The sequence below is a fragment of the Musca domestica genome, unplaced genomic scaffold (genome assembly GCF_030504385.1).
Source record: "Musca domestica strain aabys unplaced genomic scaffold, Musca_domestica.polishedcontigs.V.1.1 107, whole genome shotgun sequence".
In the NCBI taxonomy this organism is placed as follows: domain Eukaryota; kingdom Metazoa; phylum Arthropoda; class Insecta; order Diptera; family Muscidae; genus Musca; species Musca domestica.
In genome coordinates this window covers 1,479,568-1,497,233 of record NW_026712125.1, presented here as the reverse complement: position 1 = coordinate 1,497,233, position 17,666 = coordinate 1,479,568, and the positions used below count along the sequence as shown (strand labels likewise).

The 17,666-nt window shown below is 42.1% G+C and overlaps 2 protein-coding genes across 2 annotated transcripts; one reads left to right on the top strand and one right to left on the bottom strand.

Moving 5' to 3' along the window:
- The first annotated feature begins 8,864 nt into the window (after positions 1-8,864).
- Positions 8,865-13,735, top strand: LOC101895259 (cell surface glycoprotein 1). The gene is made up of 2 exons (XM_005185698.4): positions 8,865-9,020; positions 9,115-13,735. The coding sequence occupies exons 1-2, from the start codon at positions 9,008-9,010 to the stop codon at positions 13,581-13,583; spliced, it is 4,482 nt and encodes a 1,493-aa protein (XP_005185755.2). The 5' UTR covers positions 8,865-9,007; the 3' UTR covers positions 13,584-13,735.
- Positions 13,736-16,492: 2,757 nt separating this feature from the next.
- Positions 16,493-17,530, bottom strand: LOC131805752 (probable chitinase 10). The gene is made up of 2 exons (XM_059129325.1): positions 17,394-17,530; positions 16,493-17,314 (listed from the first exon to the last, which is right to left on the bottom strand). Exons 1-2 carry the CDS (start codon positions 17,520-17,522, stop codon positions 16,538-16,540), a joined length of 906 nt encoding a protein of 301 aa, XP_058985308.1. The 5' UTR covers positions 17,523-17,530; the 3' UTR covers positions 16,493-16,537.
- Between the last annotated feature and the right edge of the window lie 136 nt (positions 17,531-17,666).

Genomic DNA, 17,666 nt, shown 5'->3' with positions numbered 1-17,666 from the left:
GTCATGGAATTCAAGCGTGATAGTGTGATTTCTTTATATTTGGCTGGAGACCCACAAGTGGCTATCGTTAGAGCATTCCAACATTAAAATGTGAATAAATCTTTTGTGTTTCGTACCATCGCTCGTTAGCGTGATACTGGCAGTGTAGCCCGACGTCAAGGAAGTGGACGGAAGAAAACAGAAAGATCAGAAGAAATGGTTCGAAAAGTAAAGAAGTGACCGAAAGCGATCGAAACCCGCGTCGCAGTGGCCGAAAAATGGCTCGTGAGCTGAACATATCGCAATGCTCCATTCGGCAAATATTTGAAAAATGAGCTCGGGGTAAAGCCATTGACATTCCAAAAAGTGTAAGAACTTACACCGCAACAGAAAGAAAATAAACTCAAAAGAGCTAAAGAGTTGCTTCGCTTGGCCGAAAGTAGTGAACTGCCGAATTTTGGTTTCCACGTTGAGCAGTTTTCCAGCAGTTTGTAAACAAACAAAATGATAGTGGTTACTTGCCAAAGAGGTCAGCTGAAAATGTGCACCTTCGGTTGGCCACCAGAACTCCAGCGCCGTCCATGGAGATGGTTTGAGCCGCCATAACAGCCGATGGTCGCTCTCCGCTCGTATAAATCGATCGTGGCATCAGAATAAATGCCGAATATTATCGTGAAAATACTCTGGAAGGTGTATTATGCCTATGGGCTTGTAAACATTTTGGTCGCAGACCTTGGACATTTCAACAAGACTCAGTCACAAAATGAGGTTCCTCTCTTCATTTCCAGCACACAATGGTCACCAAAATCTCCGGATATGAATTCGTTAGCCTATTGTGTCTGGAGTATTTTGGAAAGCAAGGTTGGCACTAAAAAATACCCAAGTGTCGATCATCTCAAGCAAGCGCTTCGCCAGGAATTGGCCAAAATACCGCAGAGTAACATTCAAGCGGCGTGTGACGGTTTCATTGGCCGTTTGAAGGCCATAATTCGTGCCAAAGGTGACCAATTCGAAAAAATCTAAACTTATTCTAAAATTTGATGCTATTTCCGATATTTTTTGCTTTCATTTAATAAAAAAAAAAACAAGTCAAAAAGCGGTAAGTACGGCCGGGCGGAACTTTGAATACCCTCCACCATTTGGAACGAATTTGGAAATAAAATCCTTAAAAAATTCTGTTAAAATTTTAAAAATACCGAATATAGCCGTTATATTGGTGTTTATACGACGTGGACCCACACAGGTATTGTTTGTCATAAGCCATTACCATATTCAAATTCGAAACTTTAAATAAACGCTGAATAATGTAGCTAAAATCATCAAAATATCGTATATAGGGAGGTACCGTTATATCGGAGCTGTGCGAAGACCTGGACCGACATAGACAATTTTCTGTCATAGGCTGTAGAATCCATTACGAACTAAAAATACCAAATTTTAAACATTTCCGGTTAATAATGTCGCTAAAATCAACAAAATACCGAATATCGTGAGGTACCGTTATATGGGGGCTATACGAAGACGTGGACCTGCACAGACAATTTAATATCTTAGACTGTAGTATTCATTACGAACTTCAAATACCAATTTTGAAACAATTCTGGTGAATAATGTCGCTAAAATCATCAAAATACCGAATATAGGGAGGTACTGATATACGGGGCCTATACGAAGACCTGGACCCGCACAGACAATTTTCTGTCACAGACTGTAGTTCCTATAACGAACTTCAAATACCAAATTTGAAACAATGCCGGTGAATAATGTCCCTGAAATCAGCAAAATACCGAATATAGGGAGGTACCGTTATATGGGGGCTATATGAAAACGTGGACCTACATGGCCCATTTACGAACTTAACCTGCCTACTGGAAAAATAAACATGTGTGCAAAATTTTAGCCATCTATCTCAATTCATTCGAAAGATAGCGTGATTACAACAGACAGACAGACAGACAGACGGACAGACAGACGGACATGGCTAAATCGACTTAGAATTTTACGCTGATCAAGAATATATATGCTTAGTTGGGTCTGACATGAGTATTTCGAGGAGTTACAAACGGAATGACAAAGTTAATATACCCTCCATAGTATGGTGGAGGGTATAAAAACATTAAGTTCGGCCAGGCCAAACTTACCCTCTACCCAAGGGTAAAGGAAACATTAGAGCCCATTATGACCCACATATACCAATTTTTAGACACATTCATGCGAAAATGTGCCAAAAATCATCAAAATACCGAATATCGAGAATTACGGCTATATGGGGCTATACAAAAACGTGGACCTATACATACAGTGTTTCGCCAAAAGAGCTAGAAACCATTAAGACCTACAAATACCATTTTCTAGACAAATCCACGAAGAAATATGGCAAAAACCATTAAAATGCCGAATATCGGGAGGTACCGTTATATGGGGCGATACTAAGGCGTGGACTTATACATGCAATGTTTCGCCAAAGGAGCTAGAACCCATTATGACCTACAAATACCAATTTTTAGACAAATACGTGAAAAAATGTGGCAAAAATAATGAAAATACCGAATATCGCGAGGTACCTTTATATGGGGGCTATACCAAAGCGTGGACCTATACATGTAATGTCTCGCCACACGAACTGGGACCCGTTATGACCTACAAATACCAATTTTCAGACACATCCGTGAAAAAATGTGGCATAAATCATCAAAATACCGAATATCGGGTGGTACCGTTATATCGGGACTATACCAAATCGTGGACCGATATATTTCATTTTCAATACCAACTATCCTAGATACAATACAAATTGCTCTGCTAAATTTTGGACCTCCACGTCAAATAATGTGGGCTGTATCGTGATTTCAACAGACAGACAGACGGACATCGTTAAATCGACTTTGAATTTTATGCTGATTATGGGGTCTGCGACGTATAATTAAGGCGTTTGACTTTGTTGCAGTTTTTTTATTTCTCCCTGTATTTAAATCATATTTATTTACGTCCCATACGAAATGGATAATATTAGCCCATTTCTTTGGAACCTTCTCCATAGAGGCTCCACAAATTTGAATAATCATGACACAAGTCAAAATATATTTAAATAATCGAACATTGGCTGGGGGTATACATCTGTCAACAAAATGGACTGATACTTTTTAAATAGTTTTGTGTAAATTTTCTATAAAATTGTATCAACATCAAAAACTTTAGCATTTTTATTTCCATGGAATTTTTTATTTACGATAAGTTTTCCATCTAAAATGTATAGGCCTCCGGGGCTTTTATGCCAGTTTCCTATTCATATAACATTTTAAGCTTCCTATACTTATTTATTTAATTATCTCTTTAATGTTCTTTTAATACAATTCCTATTGGGAATTATTAGAACAGCTTGTCAAATACGAATTCAAAATGGCAGAAGCACAGCAATAAATCACCAACTGTCACACACTTTCGTTTTCAAGTGGTTTCCGTATTGACAAAAAAAAAATCAATGCTCACAATATTAACTGATTTATTTATTTGTATTGAAATATTAAAAAAAAAAATAAATGCAAGTACATATTATTTTTAGCTTACGAAATGATAAAATTGAGATTGGGAATTATTTTGATAAACCGTTTCGCTAAGTCAGGGAGGGACAAATGAGTACAAAAAAATAAAGTGGAATATGAGGAAAAAAATATTCGATTATAGGCCTTCTAGAAGATCCTTTAATGTAATCCATAAACCCAGAAATTTTCACAAATCGTAATGGATACTACAGCCTAAGACAGAAAATTGTCTATACAGATCTACGTCTTCGTATAGCCCCCATATAAGCGTACCTCCCGATATTCGTAATTTTGATGATTTTAGCGACATTATTCAGCGGAATTGTTTCAAAGTTGTTATTTGAAGTTCGTAATGGATACTACAGCATATGACAGAAAATTGTCTATTCAGGTCAACGTTTTCGCATAGCCCCCCTATAACGGTACTTCCCGATATTCGGTATTTAGGTGATTTAAGCGGCATTATTTATAGGAATTGTTTCAAATTTGGTATTTGAAATTCGTCATGGATACTACAGCCTATGACAGAAAAGTTTCTTTGTAGGTCCACGTTTTCTTATAGCCCCCATATAAGGGTACCTCCCCATATTCGGTATTTTGATGATTTTAGCGACATTATTCACCGGAATTGTTTCAAATTTGCTATTTGAAGTTCGTAATGGATACTATAGCCTAAGACCGAAAATTGTCTGTGCAGGTCAACATCTTCGTATAGCCCATATAACGATACCTCCCGATATTCGGTATTTTGATGATTTTAGCGACATTATTCATCGGAATTGTTTCAAATTTGGTATTTGAAGTTCATAATGGATACTACAGTCCATGGTAAAATAAAAAGGTAAGGTAGAGCTAGCAGCTGATTACAATGTTTTGTAATTGTGCCCGACTTCTGCCAAATTTTGGTCCGTTCCAGAACTGCAAGAATGTAAAGGTTTTTGCTACAAAGTGGATTTTCCCTTTATGATATCGACAAAAAATTGCATAACTTATAGATTCTTGCAGGTTCTGGAACAGCCCTTTAATGTATGTATTTATCGTTGCGAACAATGAAAACAAACTGCAACAAAGTCAAACGCCATTATTTTTACATTTTTTGTTTAAATTTGATTGAATGAAAGCAAAAAATTTCGGAAATAGCATCACATTTTAGAATAAGTTTAGATTTGTTCGAATCGGTCACCTTTGACACGAATTATGGCCTTCAAACGACCAATGAAACCGTCACATGCTGCCCGAATGTTACTCTGCGACATTTTGGCCCATTCCCGGCGAAGCACTTGCTTGAGGTGATCGACACTTTGGTATTTTTTAGTGCCAACCTTGCCTTCCAAAATACTCCAGACACAATAGTCCAACGGATTGCTATCCGGAGATTTTTGGTGGCCATTGTGCACTGGAAATGGACCATTCTTGTGTGGCGCGTGCTGAGTACAATGGTGCTGAGTCCTGTTGGGTTGTCCAAGGTCTGCGGCAAAACGTTTGCGTGCCCAAGGCTTTAATACACCCTCCAGAATTTTTTCGCGATAATATTCGGTATTTATTCTGATGCCACGATCAATTAATGCGAGCGCAGAGCGACCATCGGCTGTTAATGCGGCACACACCATCACCATGGCCGGCGCTAGAGTTCGCTAGAGTTCCAACCGAAGGTGGCATTTATTCTGATGCCACGGTCGATTAATACGAGCGGAGAGCGACTATCGGCTGTTATGGCGGCCCACTCCATCACCATGGCCGGCGCTTGATTTCTGGTGGCCAACCGAAAGTGTACATTTTCAGCTGACCTCTTTAGCAAGTAAACACGATCATTTTGTTTGTTTACAAACTGCTGGACAACGAATGTTTTCTCATCAGAGATTGGAGAAAACCAAATTCGACAGTTCACCACTTTCGGCCAAGCGAAGCAACTCTTTAGCTCTTTTGAGTCTATTTTCTGTCTGTTGCGATGTAAGTTCTTGCACTTTTTGGAATTTCAATGGCTTTACCCCGAGCTCATTTTTCAAATATTTGCCGAATGGCATATTGCGATATGTTCAGCTCACGAGCCGCTTTTTCGGCCACTGCGAAGAGGGTTTCAAGTCGCTTCTTTACTTTTCGAACCATTTCAGCTGATGTTGCTGTTTTCTTCCGTCCACTTCCTTGACGTCGGGCTACGCTAACAGTATCACGGTAACGAGCGATACGGGTACGAGACACAAACGATTTATTCACATTTAAGTGCTGGAGTGCTCTAACGATAGACACTTGTGGTTTTCCAGCCAAATATAAAGAAATCACACTATCACTGTTGAATTCCGAACACGAATAACTTTTTTTCTGGAAAATTCTCACCAAAATGCTTTTGTACACTTGTAAACAATATAATGAGCTGTCACTGGAATAATTTTAATAGCTGTCGGAGGAGTGGCTTAGAAATGACAGTAGTCTGAAGTTGGTTGCAGTTTTTATACCCTCCACCTTGGAAAGGAGGGTATATTAACTTTGTCATTCCGTTTGTAACATCCTTAAATATTCATCGTAGACCCCATAAAGTATATATATGTTCATAATCAGCATAAAATTCTAAGTCGATTTAACGATGTCCCTCTGTCTGCCTGTCTGTCCGCCTATCTATCTTTCCTCTGTCTGTCTGTTGAAATTACGATACAGCCTACATTATTTGACGTAGAGTGCCAAAATTTAGCAGATCAATTTGCGTTGTGTCTAGGATGGTTGGTATTGAAAATGAGATATATCGGTCCACGTTTTGGTATAGTCCCCATATAACGGTACCTCCCAATATTCGGTATTTTAATGATTTATGCCACATTTTTTTCACGGATTTGTCTGAAAGTTGGTATTTGTAGGTCATAACGGGCCCCAGTTCGTGTGGCAAAACATTGCATGTATAGGTCCACGCTTTGGTATAGCCCCCATACAACGGTACCTCCCGATATTCGGTATTTTGATTATTTTTGCCACATTTTTTCACGGATTTGTCTAAAAATTGGTATTTGTTGGTCATAATGGATTCCAGCTCCGGTGGCGAAACATTGCATGTATGGGTCCACGATTTGGTATAGCGCCCATATAAAGGTACCTCCCGATATTCGGTATTGTGATGGTTTTTGCCACATTTTTCTCACGGATTTGTCTGAAAATTGGTATTTGTTGGTCATAATGGCTTCCAGCTCCGGTGGCGAAACATTGCATATATGGGTCTACGATTTGTTACAGCCCCCATACAACGGCACCTCCCGATTTTCGGCATTTTAATGGTTTTTGCCAGATTTTTTCACGAATTTATCTGAAAGTTGGTATTTGTAGGTCATAATGGGCTCTAATGTTTCCTTTGCCCTATAATGGAGGGTATTAAAGTTTGGCTCGGCCGAACTTAATGTTTTTTTACTTGTTTCATTTCACCCTATATCTGGTACCTTAAATTTTCTAAAAATTATAATGTCTCTCATACAAAGTGAATGAAGTAGTTGAAATAGTCCAAACCTGGCACGTGGCTTTATTTAAATCAAATTTATTTTGGTCCGATGCGAAATAGATAACATTGACCCATTCCTTCGGACCCTACTTCATATAGGGTCTTTGTAACAGAAGTCAAAATATATTTAAACAAGAAAAAGAGCTGTAAGTTCGGCCGGGCCGAACTTTTAATACCCCCACCATTTGATACAAAATTTGGTAATTTCCAAAAAAAAAAAAAAAATAAATAAATAAATAAATAAAATCCGTTAAAAATTGTGTTAAAATCTTAAAAGTACCGAATGCTTATACGACGACGAAGACCTGCATAGGTAACTTTTGTCATAAGTTATTACAATATTTAAATGCGAAACTTGAAGAAAAATCTGTTTATAATGTAGCTAAAATCATCAAAATACCGAATATAGGGGGTACCGTTATATGGGGGCTATATGAAGACGTGGAGCTACATGGCTCATTTTTTGACTTAGGGTGAAGTATCCATTACGAACTTCAAATACCAAATTTGAAACGATTTCGGTAAATAATGTCGCTAAAATCACCAAAATACCGAATATCGGGGGGTACCGTTATATGAGGGCTACACGAAGACGTGGAGCTGCACAGATAATTTTCTGTCTTAGGCTGTAATATCGATTACGAACTTCAAATGCCAAATTTGAAACAATTCCGATGAATAATGTCGCTAAAATTATCAAAATACCGAATATCGGGAGGTACCGTTATATGGGGGCTATATGATAACTTGGACCTACATGGCCCATTTACGAACTTAACTGCCTACTGGCAAAATATACACGTGTGCAAAATTTTAGCCTTCTATCTCAATTTGTTCGAAAGATAGCGTGATTACAACAGACAGACAGACAGACACACAGACAGACAGAGAGACGGACATGGCTAAATCGTCTTAGAATTTTACGCTGATCAAGAATATATACACTGTTGGGTCTGACGTGAGTATTTCGAGGAGTTACAAACGGAATGACAAAATTAATATACCCTCCATAATATGGTGGAGGGTATAATAATCGAACATTGTCTGAGGATATACATCTGTCGGGCAAGTCCGGCTGATACTTATTTACTTGTTTAGCTCTCCTTTGGTCTAGGAATAGAAAACCTTTGAACCCTTTTAAACGTTTTATTTTATTTTATTTTATTTTCTTTTTCATTTTTTAAAAGACCTTCAACAAATCTGCAGTTTTTGAATTTTTTTTCTACGAATTGCCAGATAAGACAATATATAATCAATTAAAATTCAATAGTTTTAGTATCGGAAAAAAAGCGACACATACGTTTCACTTTTTACTTTCACAAATTCTGAAAAGTTCCACATTTGAAGTATGAGAGATTTGACTGACATTCTCGCTCTCTCTCTCTTGAGAGAATGAGATACAAAAAGCATTTGTTGCTCTTAAGCCATACTAAAGGCCATACTCCTATAAATAATTAGTTTTCCTGCTTCCGCTTTGGTGGGGTGCTAGGCCTGTAACTAGCTACTTCCGTAGGAAACATGCCTCCTCATTCTCAATTTCCAGAGATAAAAGCTAACATCGGCAGAATATCATCTCAACAGTATGCATACATACGTACGTGTGTACCTCCACACATGCCTGAGTGTTTAGGCCAAAATCGGTGACAGAACCCAGATAAGGGTTGAATACTTCGCACCTCATTAAATGATAATAGCCGGTGGCGGTGTTGTGTAGATGAACACAGCGTTTGCGATTTTTTTTCCCCAATTGCTGTTGATGTTGTTGTTGGTGGTGCTGCTGCTGCTATTTTCGATTTTTCGTTGTTCCCCCACAAAAATCATTATCAATTGTCAATTGTTAGACAATTGACTGACGATAAGGCTCGTGTTTAAGGAATATAAGAAGTGTTTTAATCAAATGGCGTAACTAGTGAATATTTGTCTTTTGCGAAGTGAACGTTGAAGAGGAGCAGAACTCCAAAAGAAACCGGATTTTTGGAGCAAAGCTTCAGATAAATTTTCGCGAGTTATGAGAGAAAAAGGTAAGGGCGTTTTTACAACAAGCTGTTACCACCTCAGAACAACTAACTAACTAACCAACCGCACGGCCCTGCCTCCTTTCTTCCCTCCCTGCAGTTATTTTATCATGGCTCCTTGTGGGCCTAAGTGTGGGCCTCTTGGAGGCCGTAGATATTTGTCATACGGAACCGGATGGCACCATTGTACCGGATCCCCTGGATTGCAGTCAATTTCTAGTGTGCAGCGGTGGTGCCATTGAATACATAATGTCCTGTCCCAACGGTCTGCATTTCAATAATGACCTAAAGATTTGTGATTTCAAAGAAAATGCCGATTGTGTGCCGCTGGGTGTGAAAAATGCAGCTGCAAAATTATTGCCAGCATCGACAGGTCCGTCGGGTACGACATGCCTTAATAATGGGCAATGTGATGGTATGCCCGACGGTACCTTGTTTGCTGCACCCAATTCGAATGGTTATATTGTGTGTCAGTGTGAATGTGAAATTGTAATGCCATGTGCCCCAGGAACGGCCTTTAATGAGGCCTTGCAAGTGTGCGATTACATTGACTGCGATGGCAATGGAAATTGCAGTCCATCGCCTTCTCCTGGACCATCTCCCTCACCCTCGCCTTCTCCAGGGCCAACTCCATCGCCATCACCTACACCTGGGCCATCTCCAACGCCCTCACCTACACCTGGGCCATCTCCCTCGCCTTCCCCATCACCGGGCCCTGAATGTTCTGACAACGATAGTGGACTCTGCCAAGGAAAACCCAATGGTTACTTGCTTCCAGGAGCCAACTCCAACAGTTACATTCAATGTATAAATGAATGCGAAGTACCCGAAAAATGCCCATCCGGAACAGATTTTAATGCTGATTTACAGAAATGTGAAGAAGGTAGTGGAGGTGGTTCTCCGACCCCCTCACCGACGCCCTCACCCTCACCCTCACCTTCTCCTGGCCCATCTCCCTCGCCTTCCCCCGGCCCAAGCTGTTCTTCTTCCGACACAGGCCTATGTTCCGGAAAGCCCGATGGTACCCTTCTCAAGGATCCCAACACGACTGGTTACATACAATGCCAAAATGGCTGTGAAATTCCAATGTCCTGCCCCGCTGGAACAACCTACAATGAGGCCTTGAAGATTTGCGACCAAACGGAATGCTCTGGCAATGGCAGCTGCAGTGGAGGAGGTTCTCCCAGCCCCGCTTGCATTGATCCTGGTATGTGCGCTGGAAAACCTGCAGGAACCCTGCTCGCTGACCCCAATTCGATGGGTTACATTGTTTGTGTCCATGGATGCGAATATGCCATGCCATGTGCCCCAGGAACGGCCTTTAATGAGGCCTTGCAAGTGTGCGATCACATTGCGTGCGGTGGCAATGGAAACTGCAGTCCATCGCCTTCACCTTCTCCAGGACCAACGCCTTCACCTGCTCCAGGACCATCGCCTTCACCTTCCCCAGGACCAACGCCTTCACCTTCTCCAGGACCAACGCCTACACCTGCTCCAGGACCATCGCCTTCACCTTCTCCAGAACCAACGCCTTCACCTGCTCCAGGACCAACGCCTACTCCTGCTCCAGGACCAACGCCTTCACCTGCTCCAGGACCATCGCCTTCTCCAGGACCAACGCCTACTCCTGCTCCAGGACCAACGCCTTCACCTTCTCCAGGACCAACGCCTTCACCTGCTCCAGGACCATCGCCTTCACCTTCTCCAGGACCAACGCCTACTCCTGCTCCAGGACCATCGCCTTCACCTTCTCCAGGACCAACGCCTACTCCTGCTCCAGGACCATCGCCTTCTCCAGGACCAACGCCTACTCCTGCTCCAGGACCAACGCCTTCACCTTCTCCAGGACCAACGCCTTCACCTTCTCCAGGACCAACGCCTACTCCTGCTCCAGGACCAACGCCTACTCCTGCTCCAGGACCAACGCCTTCACCTGCTCCAGGACCATCTCCTTCGCCATCGCCTTCTCCTGGACCATCATGCTCCAGCATTGACACTGGTTTATGTGTGGGAAAACCCAACGGAACCCTGCTCAAAGATACCGATTCTAATGGCTTCATAAAATGTGAAAATGGTTGTGAAAACCGAATGACTTGTCCACCTGGAACCGCCTTCAATGAGCAAACTCAATGTTGCTGCGGCGAGGGCTCACCATCACCTTCCCCATCGCCAGGCCCATCACCTGGTCCAGAATGTTCTGACAACGATAGTGGTCTCTGCCAGGGAAAACCCAATGGTTATCTGCTTCCAGGAGCCAACTCAAACAGTTACATTCAATGTATAAATGAATGCGAAGTACCCGAGAAATGCCCACCCGGAACATATTTTAATGCTGATTTACAGAAATGTGAAGAAGGTAGTGGTGGTGGTTCTCCCACCCCCTCACCGACGCCCTCACCGTCACCTTCTCCTGGCCCATCTCCCTCGCCTTCCCCCGGCCCAAGCTGTTCTGCTTCCGACACAGGCCTATGTTCCGGAAAGCCCGATGGTACCCTTCTCAAGGATCCCAACACGACTGGTTACATACAATGCCAAAATGGCTGTGAAATTCCAATGTCCTGCCCCGCTGGAACAACCTACAATGAGGCCTTGAAGATTTGCGACCAAACAGAATGCTCTGGCAATGGCAGCTGCAGTGGAGGAGGTTCTCCCAGCCCCGCTTGCATTGATCCTGGTATGTGTGCTGGAAAGCCTGAAGGAACCCTGCTCGCCGACCCCAATTCGATGGGTTACATTGTTTGTGTCCATGGATGCGAATATGCCATGCCATGTGCTCCAGGAACGGCCTTTAATGAGGCCTTGCAAGTGTGCGATCACATTGCATGCGATGGCAATGGAAATTGCAATCCATCGCCTTCACCTGCTCCAGGACCATCGCCTTCACCTTCTCCAGGACCAACGCCTTCACCTGCTCCAGGACCATCGCCTTCACCTTCTCCAGGACCAACGCCTTCACCTTCTCCAGGACCAACGCCTTCACCTTCTCCAGGACCAACGCCTTCACCTGCTCCAGGACCATCGCCTTCACCTTCTCCAGGACCAACGCCTTCACCTTCTCCAGGACCAACGCCTTCACCTGCTCCAGGACCAACGCCTTCACCTGCTCCAGGACCAACGCCTTCACCTGCTCCAGGACCATCGCCTTCACCTTCCCCAGGACCAACGCCTTCACCTTCTCCAGGCCCATCTCCCTCGCCTTCCCCCGGTCCAAGCTGTTCTGCTTCCGACACAGGCCTATGTTCCGGAAAGCCCGATGGTACCCTTCTCAAGGATCCCAACACGACTGGTTACATACAATGCCAAAATGGCTGTGAAATTCCAATGTCCTGCCCCGCTGGAACAACGTACAATGAGGCCTTGAAGATTTGCGACCAAACGGAATGCTCTGGCAATGGCAGCTGCAGTGGAGGAGGTTCTCCTAGCCCCGCTTGCATTGATCCTGGTATGTGCTTTGGAAAGCCAGAAGGAACTCTGCTCGCCGACCCCAATTCGATGGGTTACATTGTGTGTGTCCATGGATGTGAATATGCCATGCCATGTGCCCCAGGAACGGCCTTTAATGAGGCCTTGCAAGTGTGCGATCACATTGCGTGCAATGACAATGGAAACTGCAGTCCATCGCCTTCTCCTGGACCATCTCCCTCACCCTCACCTACACCTGGGCCATCTCCCTCACCCTCGCCTTCTCCTGGACCAACTCCATCGCCCTCACCTACACCTGGGCCATCTCCAACGCCCTCACCTACACCTGGGCCATCTCCAACGCCCTCACCTACACCTGGGCCATCTCCCTCGCCTTCCCCAACGCCCGGCCCATCACCTGGTCCAGCATGTTCTGCCAACGATAGTGGTCTCTGCCAGGGAAAACCCAATGGTTACCTGCTTCCAGGAGCCAACTCCAACAGTTACATTCAATGTATAAATGAATGCGAAGTACCCGAAAAATGCCCATCCGGAACAGTTTTTAATGCTGATTTACAGAAATGTGAAGGTGGTAATGGAGGTGATTCTCCGACGCCCTCACCTTCCCCATCACCATCTCCTTCGCCATCCCCAGCCCCTACTTGCTCGGATTCTGGTCGATGCCAAGGAAAACCTGACGGCACTATGTTAACAGATCCCAATTCATCTGGCTACATTGTATGTGTATATGGATGTGAATATGCCATGCCCTGTGCTCCGGGAACCGCCTTCAATGAGGAACTGGAAACATGTGATCACATCGATTGCGAAGTGAATGGAAACTGCGGTGGTGACGGCAGTGGTAATGGTGGCGGCAATGGCAATGGCAATGGCAGCGGTAACGGTAGCGGAAATGGTGGCGGCAATGGTGGCGGCAATGGCAGCGGTAACGGTAGCGGAAATGGAGGCGGTGACGCCCCCTGGACTGGACCCTCCGGAACTACCTGCTCTCATGGCGGACGTTGTACCGGCCAACCGGATGGCACCCTGTTTGCCAATCCCGATACCAAGGGTTACATTGTCTGTCAATGTGAATGTGAAATGGCAATGTTATGTGCCCCCGGTACGGCATTCAATGAAGCCCTCCAGACTTGCGATCATATCTGAGCGAATTGCGAGAAAATTTTAATCTACAAACCTTGACCATAATGAGAAGCTATTTCGAGAATTTTTTATACGTCACGATTATTTGATTGATTGATTAATTGTTCGATTAATTTTACACACATAAATAAAAAAAATAGGAAAGCAATACTACACATTTTGTTGTAATATTTATTTAATTGATAAGGGAAAAGTGTTTTTCGTGCGACAAAAAAGAAAACAAACCTGGGAAAGATGACGAGTGTGTAAAAAAATATTTAAAACCAGTAAAGAAAGTCTTAAAGTCGGACGGGGCCGACTTTATGATACCCTACACCACTTTGCTAATTTAGTAGAGCTCCACATAACAATTAAAAGTTTTTATGGGAGAATTCAATCATACAAGCTATGATTATAATTATAATTTAAAGTTCAAAGGACTCAATATGCCGAAGCATTTGTTTCTTGCCCATTTGGTGCATAAATAATTTAAAATCGGAGCCATATCCAAATCTGAACCGATCTCGATACAATTTGGCAAAGATATTTCTCAGCTGTATTTGATATATTTCCTTGAATATCGTTGTTACGGAGTGCATATTACGGTTGTGGGTAATAAATATAACAAATCGGATGAACAATATATATGGAAGCTATAGCTATATCTGAACCGATCTTCAGCAAATTTGACACACTAGCTTCTAGACCCGATTCGGTCGTAAGTCCCAATTTCCATTCCATTTAGACAAATATTAGACGATTGGTGCACAATAAAAGGCAAATCGGACGAAGATATATATGGGAGCAATATTCAAATCTGAACAGATCTCAATAAAATTTGGCAAAGATATTTCTGAGCTGTATTTTCTATACTTATTTCCCCAAATATTGTTGTTGCAGAGTGCATACTACGGCTGCGGAGGACAAAAATAACAAATCGGATGAACAATATATATGGGAGCTATAGCTATATCTGAACCGATTTCGATGAAATTTGGCATACTTATTTTCAGGTCCAATCTGATCGTACGTGCAAAATTCCATACCATTCGGTCTGATATTACACGTTTGGTGCACAATAAAAGGTAAATCGGACAAAGTTATATATGGGAGCAATATCCAAATCTGAACCGATCTCGATAAAATTTGGCAAAGATATTTCTGAGCTGTATTTGATATATTTTCCCAAATATTGTTGTTGCAGAGTGCATATTACGGCTGCGGAGGACAAAAATAACAAATCGGATGAACAATATATATGGGAGCTATAGCTATATCTGAACCGATTTCGATCAAATTTGGCATAGTTATTTTTAGGCCTAATTTGGGTGTATATGCAAAATTCCATACTATTCGGGCTGATATTACACGTTTGGTGCACAATAAAAGCAAATCGGAGGAAGATATATATGGGAGCTATATATAAATTTTGAGCGATTATCTCCAATTTCAATAGGGATCGTCCTAGGGCCAATCAAATGATCTGTGCAAATTATCATCTGGATCGGGCAATAAATGCGATCTGTACTTTGTTTACAAAAATACATGAACAGACGGACAGACTGATGGACAGACGGACGGACATGCATAAATTGACTCAAAATGTGATTCTATGCAGATCTTCAAAAGGAACTATGGGTATGACATAAGTCTGGGAATAGAGTTGAAATTGTAGATTTTTCCTCGAGTGTAAGCATGGGTTAGTCCGGGGACATTTTTTTGGATATCCGTACTATGTAGTGTACAAAAATATACGCAATTCCGTATGCAAAGTAAATTTTGGTAAGTGTTTAGGGTTAAGGTTTAAGATAATGAGGTACTATAACGTGTACGAAAATTGCTGATTTTCTTACCTACTTAATCCCAAATCCGAAACGATACCAGATATGCCTTCCAAAAACTCTCCAAGTTAAATCAAATCTGAAAAAGGCTCCCTTCCCTCACCAAAAAAAAAAAACAAGTTAAAAAGCAGTAGGTTCGGCCGGGCCGAACTTTGAATACCCTCCACCTTTTGGGACGAATTTAAAAATTTTCAAAAAATAAAATTCTTAAAAAATTCTGTTAAAATTTTAAAAATACCAAATATAGCCATCTATTGGGGTCTATACGACGTGGACCTACATAGGCATTGTTTTTCATAAGCCATTGCCATATTCAAACTTGAAACTTGAAATAAACAGTGAATAATGTAGCTAAAATCGTCAAAATATCGCATATAGGGAGGTTACGTTATATCGGAGGTGTGCGAAGACCTGAACCTGCATTGACAATTATCTGTCACAGGCTGTAGCATCCATTACGAACTTCAAATACCACATCTCAAACAATTTCGATGGGTATTGTACCTAAAATCGTCAAAATACCGAATATAGGGAGGTACTGATACATGGGGCCTATACGAAGACCTGGACCTATATAGACAATTTTCTATCACAGATTGTAGTTCTCATAACGAACTCCAAATACGTAATTTGAAACAACTCTGGTGAATAATGACGCTAAAATCATAAAAATACCGAATATCGGGAGGTACCGTTATATGGGGGCTATATGAAAACGAGGACCTACATGACCCATTTACGAATCTAATCTGCCTACTTGAAAAATAAACATGTGTGCAAAATTTTAGCCATCTATATCAATTCATTCGAAAGATAGCGTAATTGCAACAGACGGACATCGCTAAATCGACTTAGAATTTTACGCTGATCAAGAATATATATACGTTGTTGGGTCTGACATGAGTATTTCGAGGAGTTACAAACGGAATGACAAAGTTAATATACCCTCCATAGTATGGTGGAGGTTATAAAAAAAACCTCCGAAAAGTGCTGATTTTATTACCACTAATCTTCAATCCTAAACCAATCAGGTATGCCTCCCAAAAAATATTCAAGTTAAAGCAAATCTCAAGATATTTTTTTCTAAAAATGTATTTTGCTTTTGTTTTTTGTTGTATTTTTATTTAGAAGAACAAATTATTTAACATTCGCTTGGCAGTTCGCATTATAAGGCCACTCACAACGCAAACTTTTGCTACTGAAATGCAAACCCTTCGGACAGGCCATGGTGTGGGCTTTCCCTTGTAGACAATAGATAAAACGGCTGCAGTCGTAGGGGTGCGGCAGGGTACGATTTGATTTGAAGACCGAACATAAAACGGACAGATCACGGGTTCGTTTGATGTTCAAAGGTGGTTGGCGGTGGCCAGCAACGTTCGTTGGCCCCTTGGCGGGTGCCGTTGACATTGGAACGGAACCTGTAGGTAATGCCATCAATTGATTCGGTTTTTTGGTAACCTTCGCCGCTGTGGCATTCATCGGCAATGGAATCGTATAGCTACACTGGGCCTTATCGATGTCCATGCATTTCCGTTCGATTAAATTGAAATGTTTCTGGGGTTGACAAACTCGTCGCACAGCATATTTCTGATAGCAAACATAGTATAGGGAACAAGATTGTTTTTTGCCAAAGCTAAAACCTGGCGAAGCCTTGGCACAGATGTCATTGGCTTCAATGTCGGTGGATGCTTCCAATATGGTTGGATCATTTTCTTGACACCTGGCATTCAGGGGATGATCACAGATAGCCAGATCAGCATTGAAATGATAGAAACTGCCACAAGAACTGGCAATGGCATTGCCATCCACACAGAAAAAGAAACCGGAACAGGAACCAGGCATGGCCACCATAACACCATCTTTGCCGGAACATAAGGAAATTGTGACCGGGGTCTTGGAAGCCTCATCATTGGCCTAAGGAGATACGAGATGTTAAACTTTTCTTGAGTATTTTTTTTGTGGTTTAAGCTGTAAAACTCAAACAAGGGCTTACTTCGGCCGCCGATGCTTGCAGGCCATAGGTGGCGGCAATCAGACAAATTATTAACAGCATAGCTGTCATGTTGGGTAAGAGAAACGTTGGATTTACAATTGTTTTGCTTAGACGAGAGTTCGTCAACATTTATATGGGGTGTTGGGAGCAACGCATTTCGTGATACCACCCTAGCTCCGGTGGCAGCATTACCAATCATTGATGCTACAGGATGATACAAAAAGAACTCATTTAATATTCATGTTCCCAGCTATTTGTAAACAGATAGTTTAT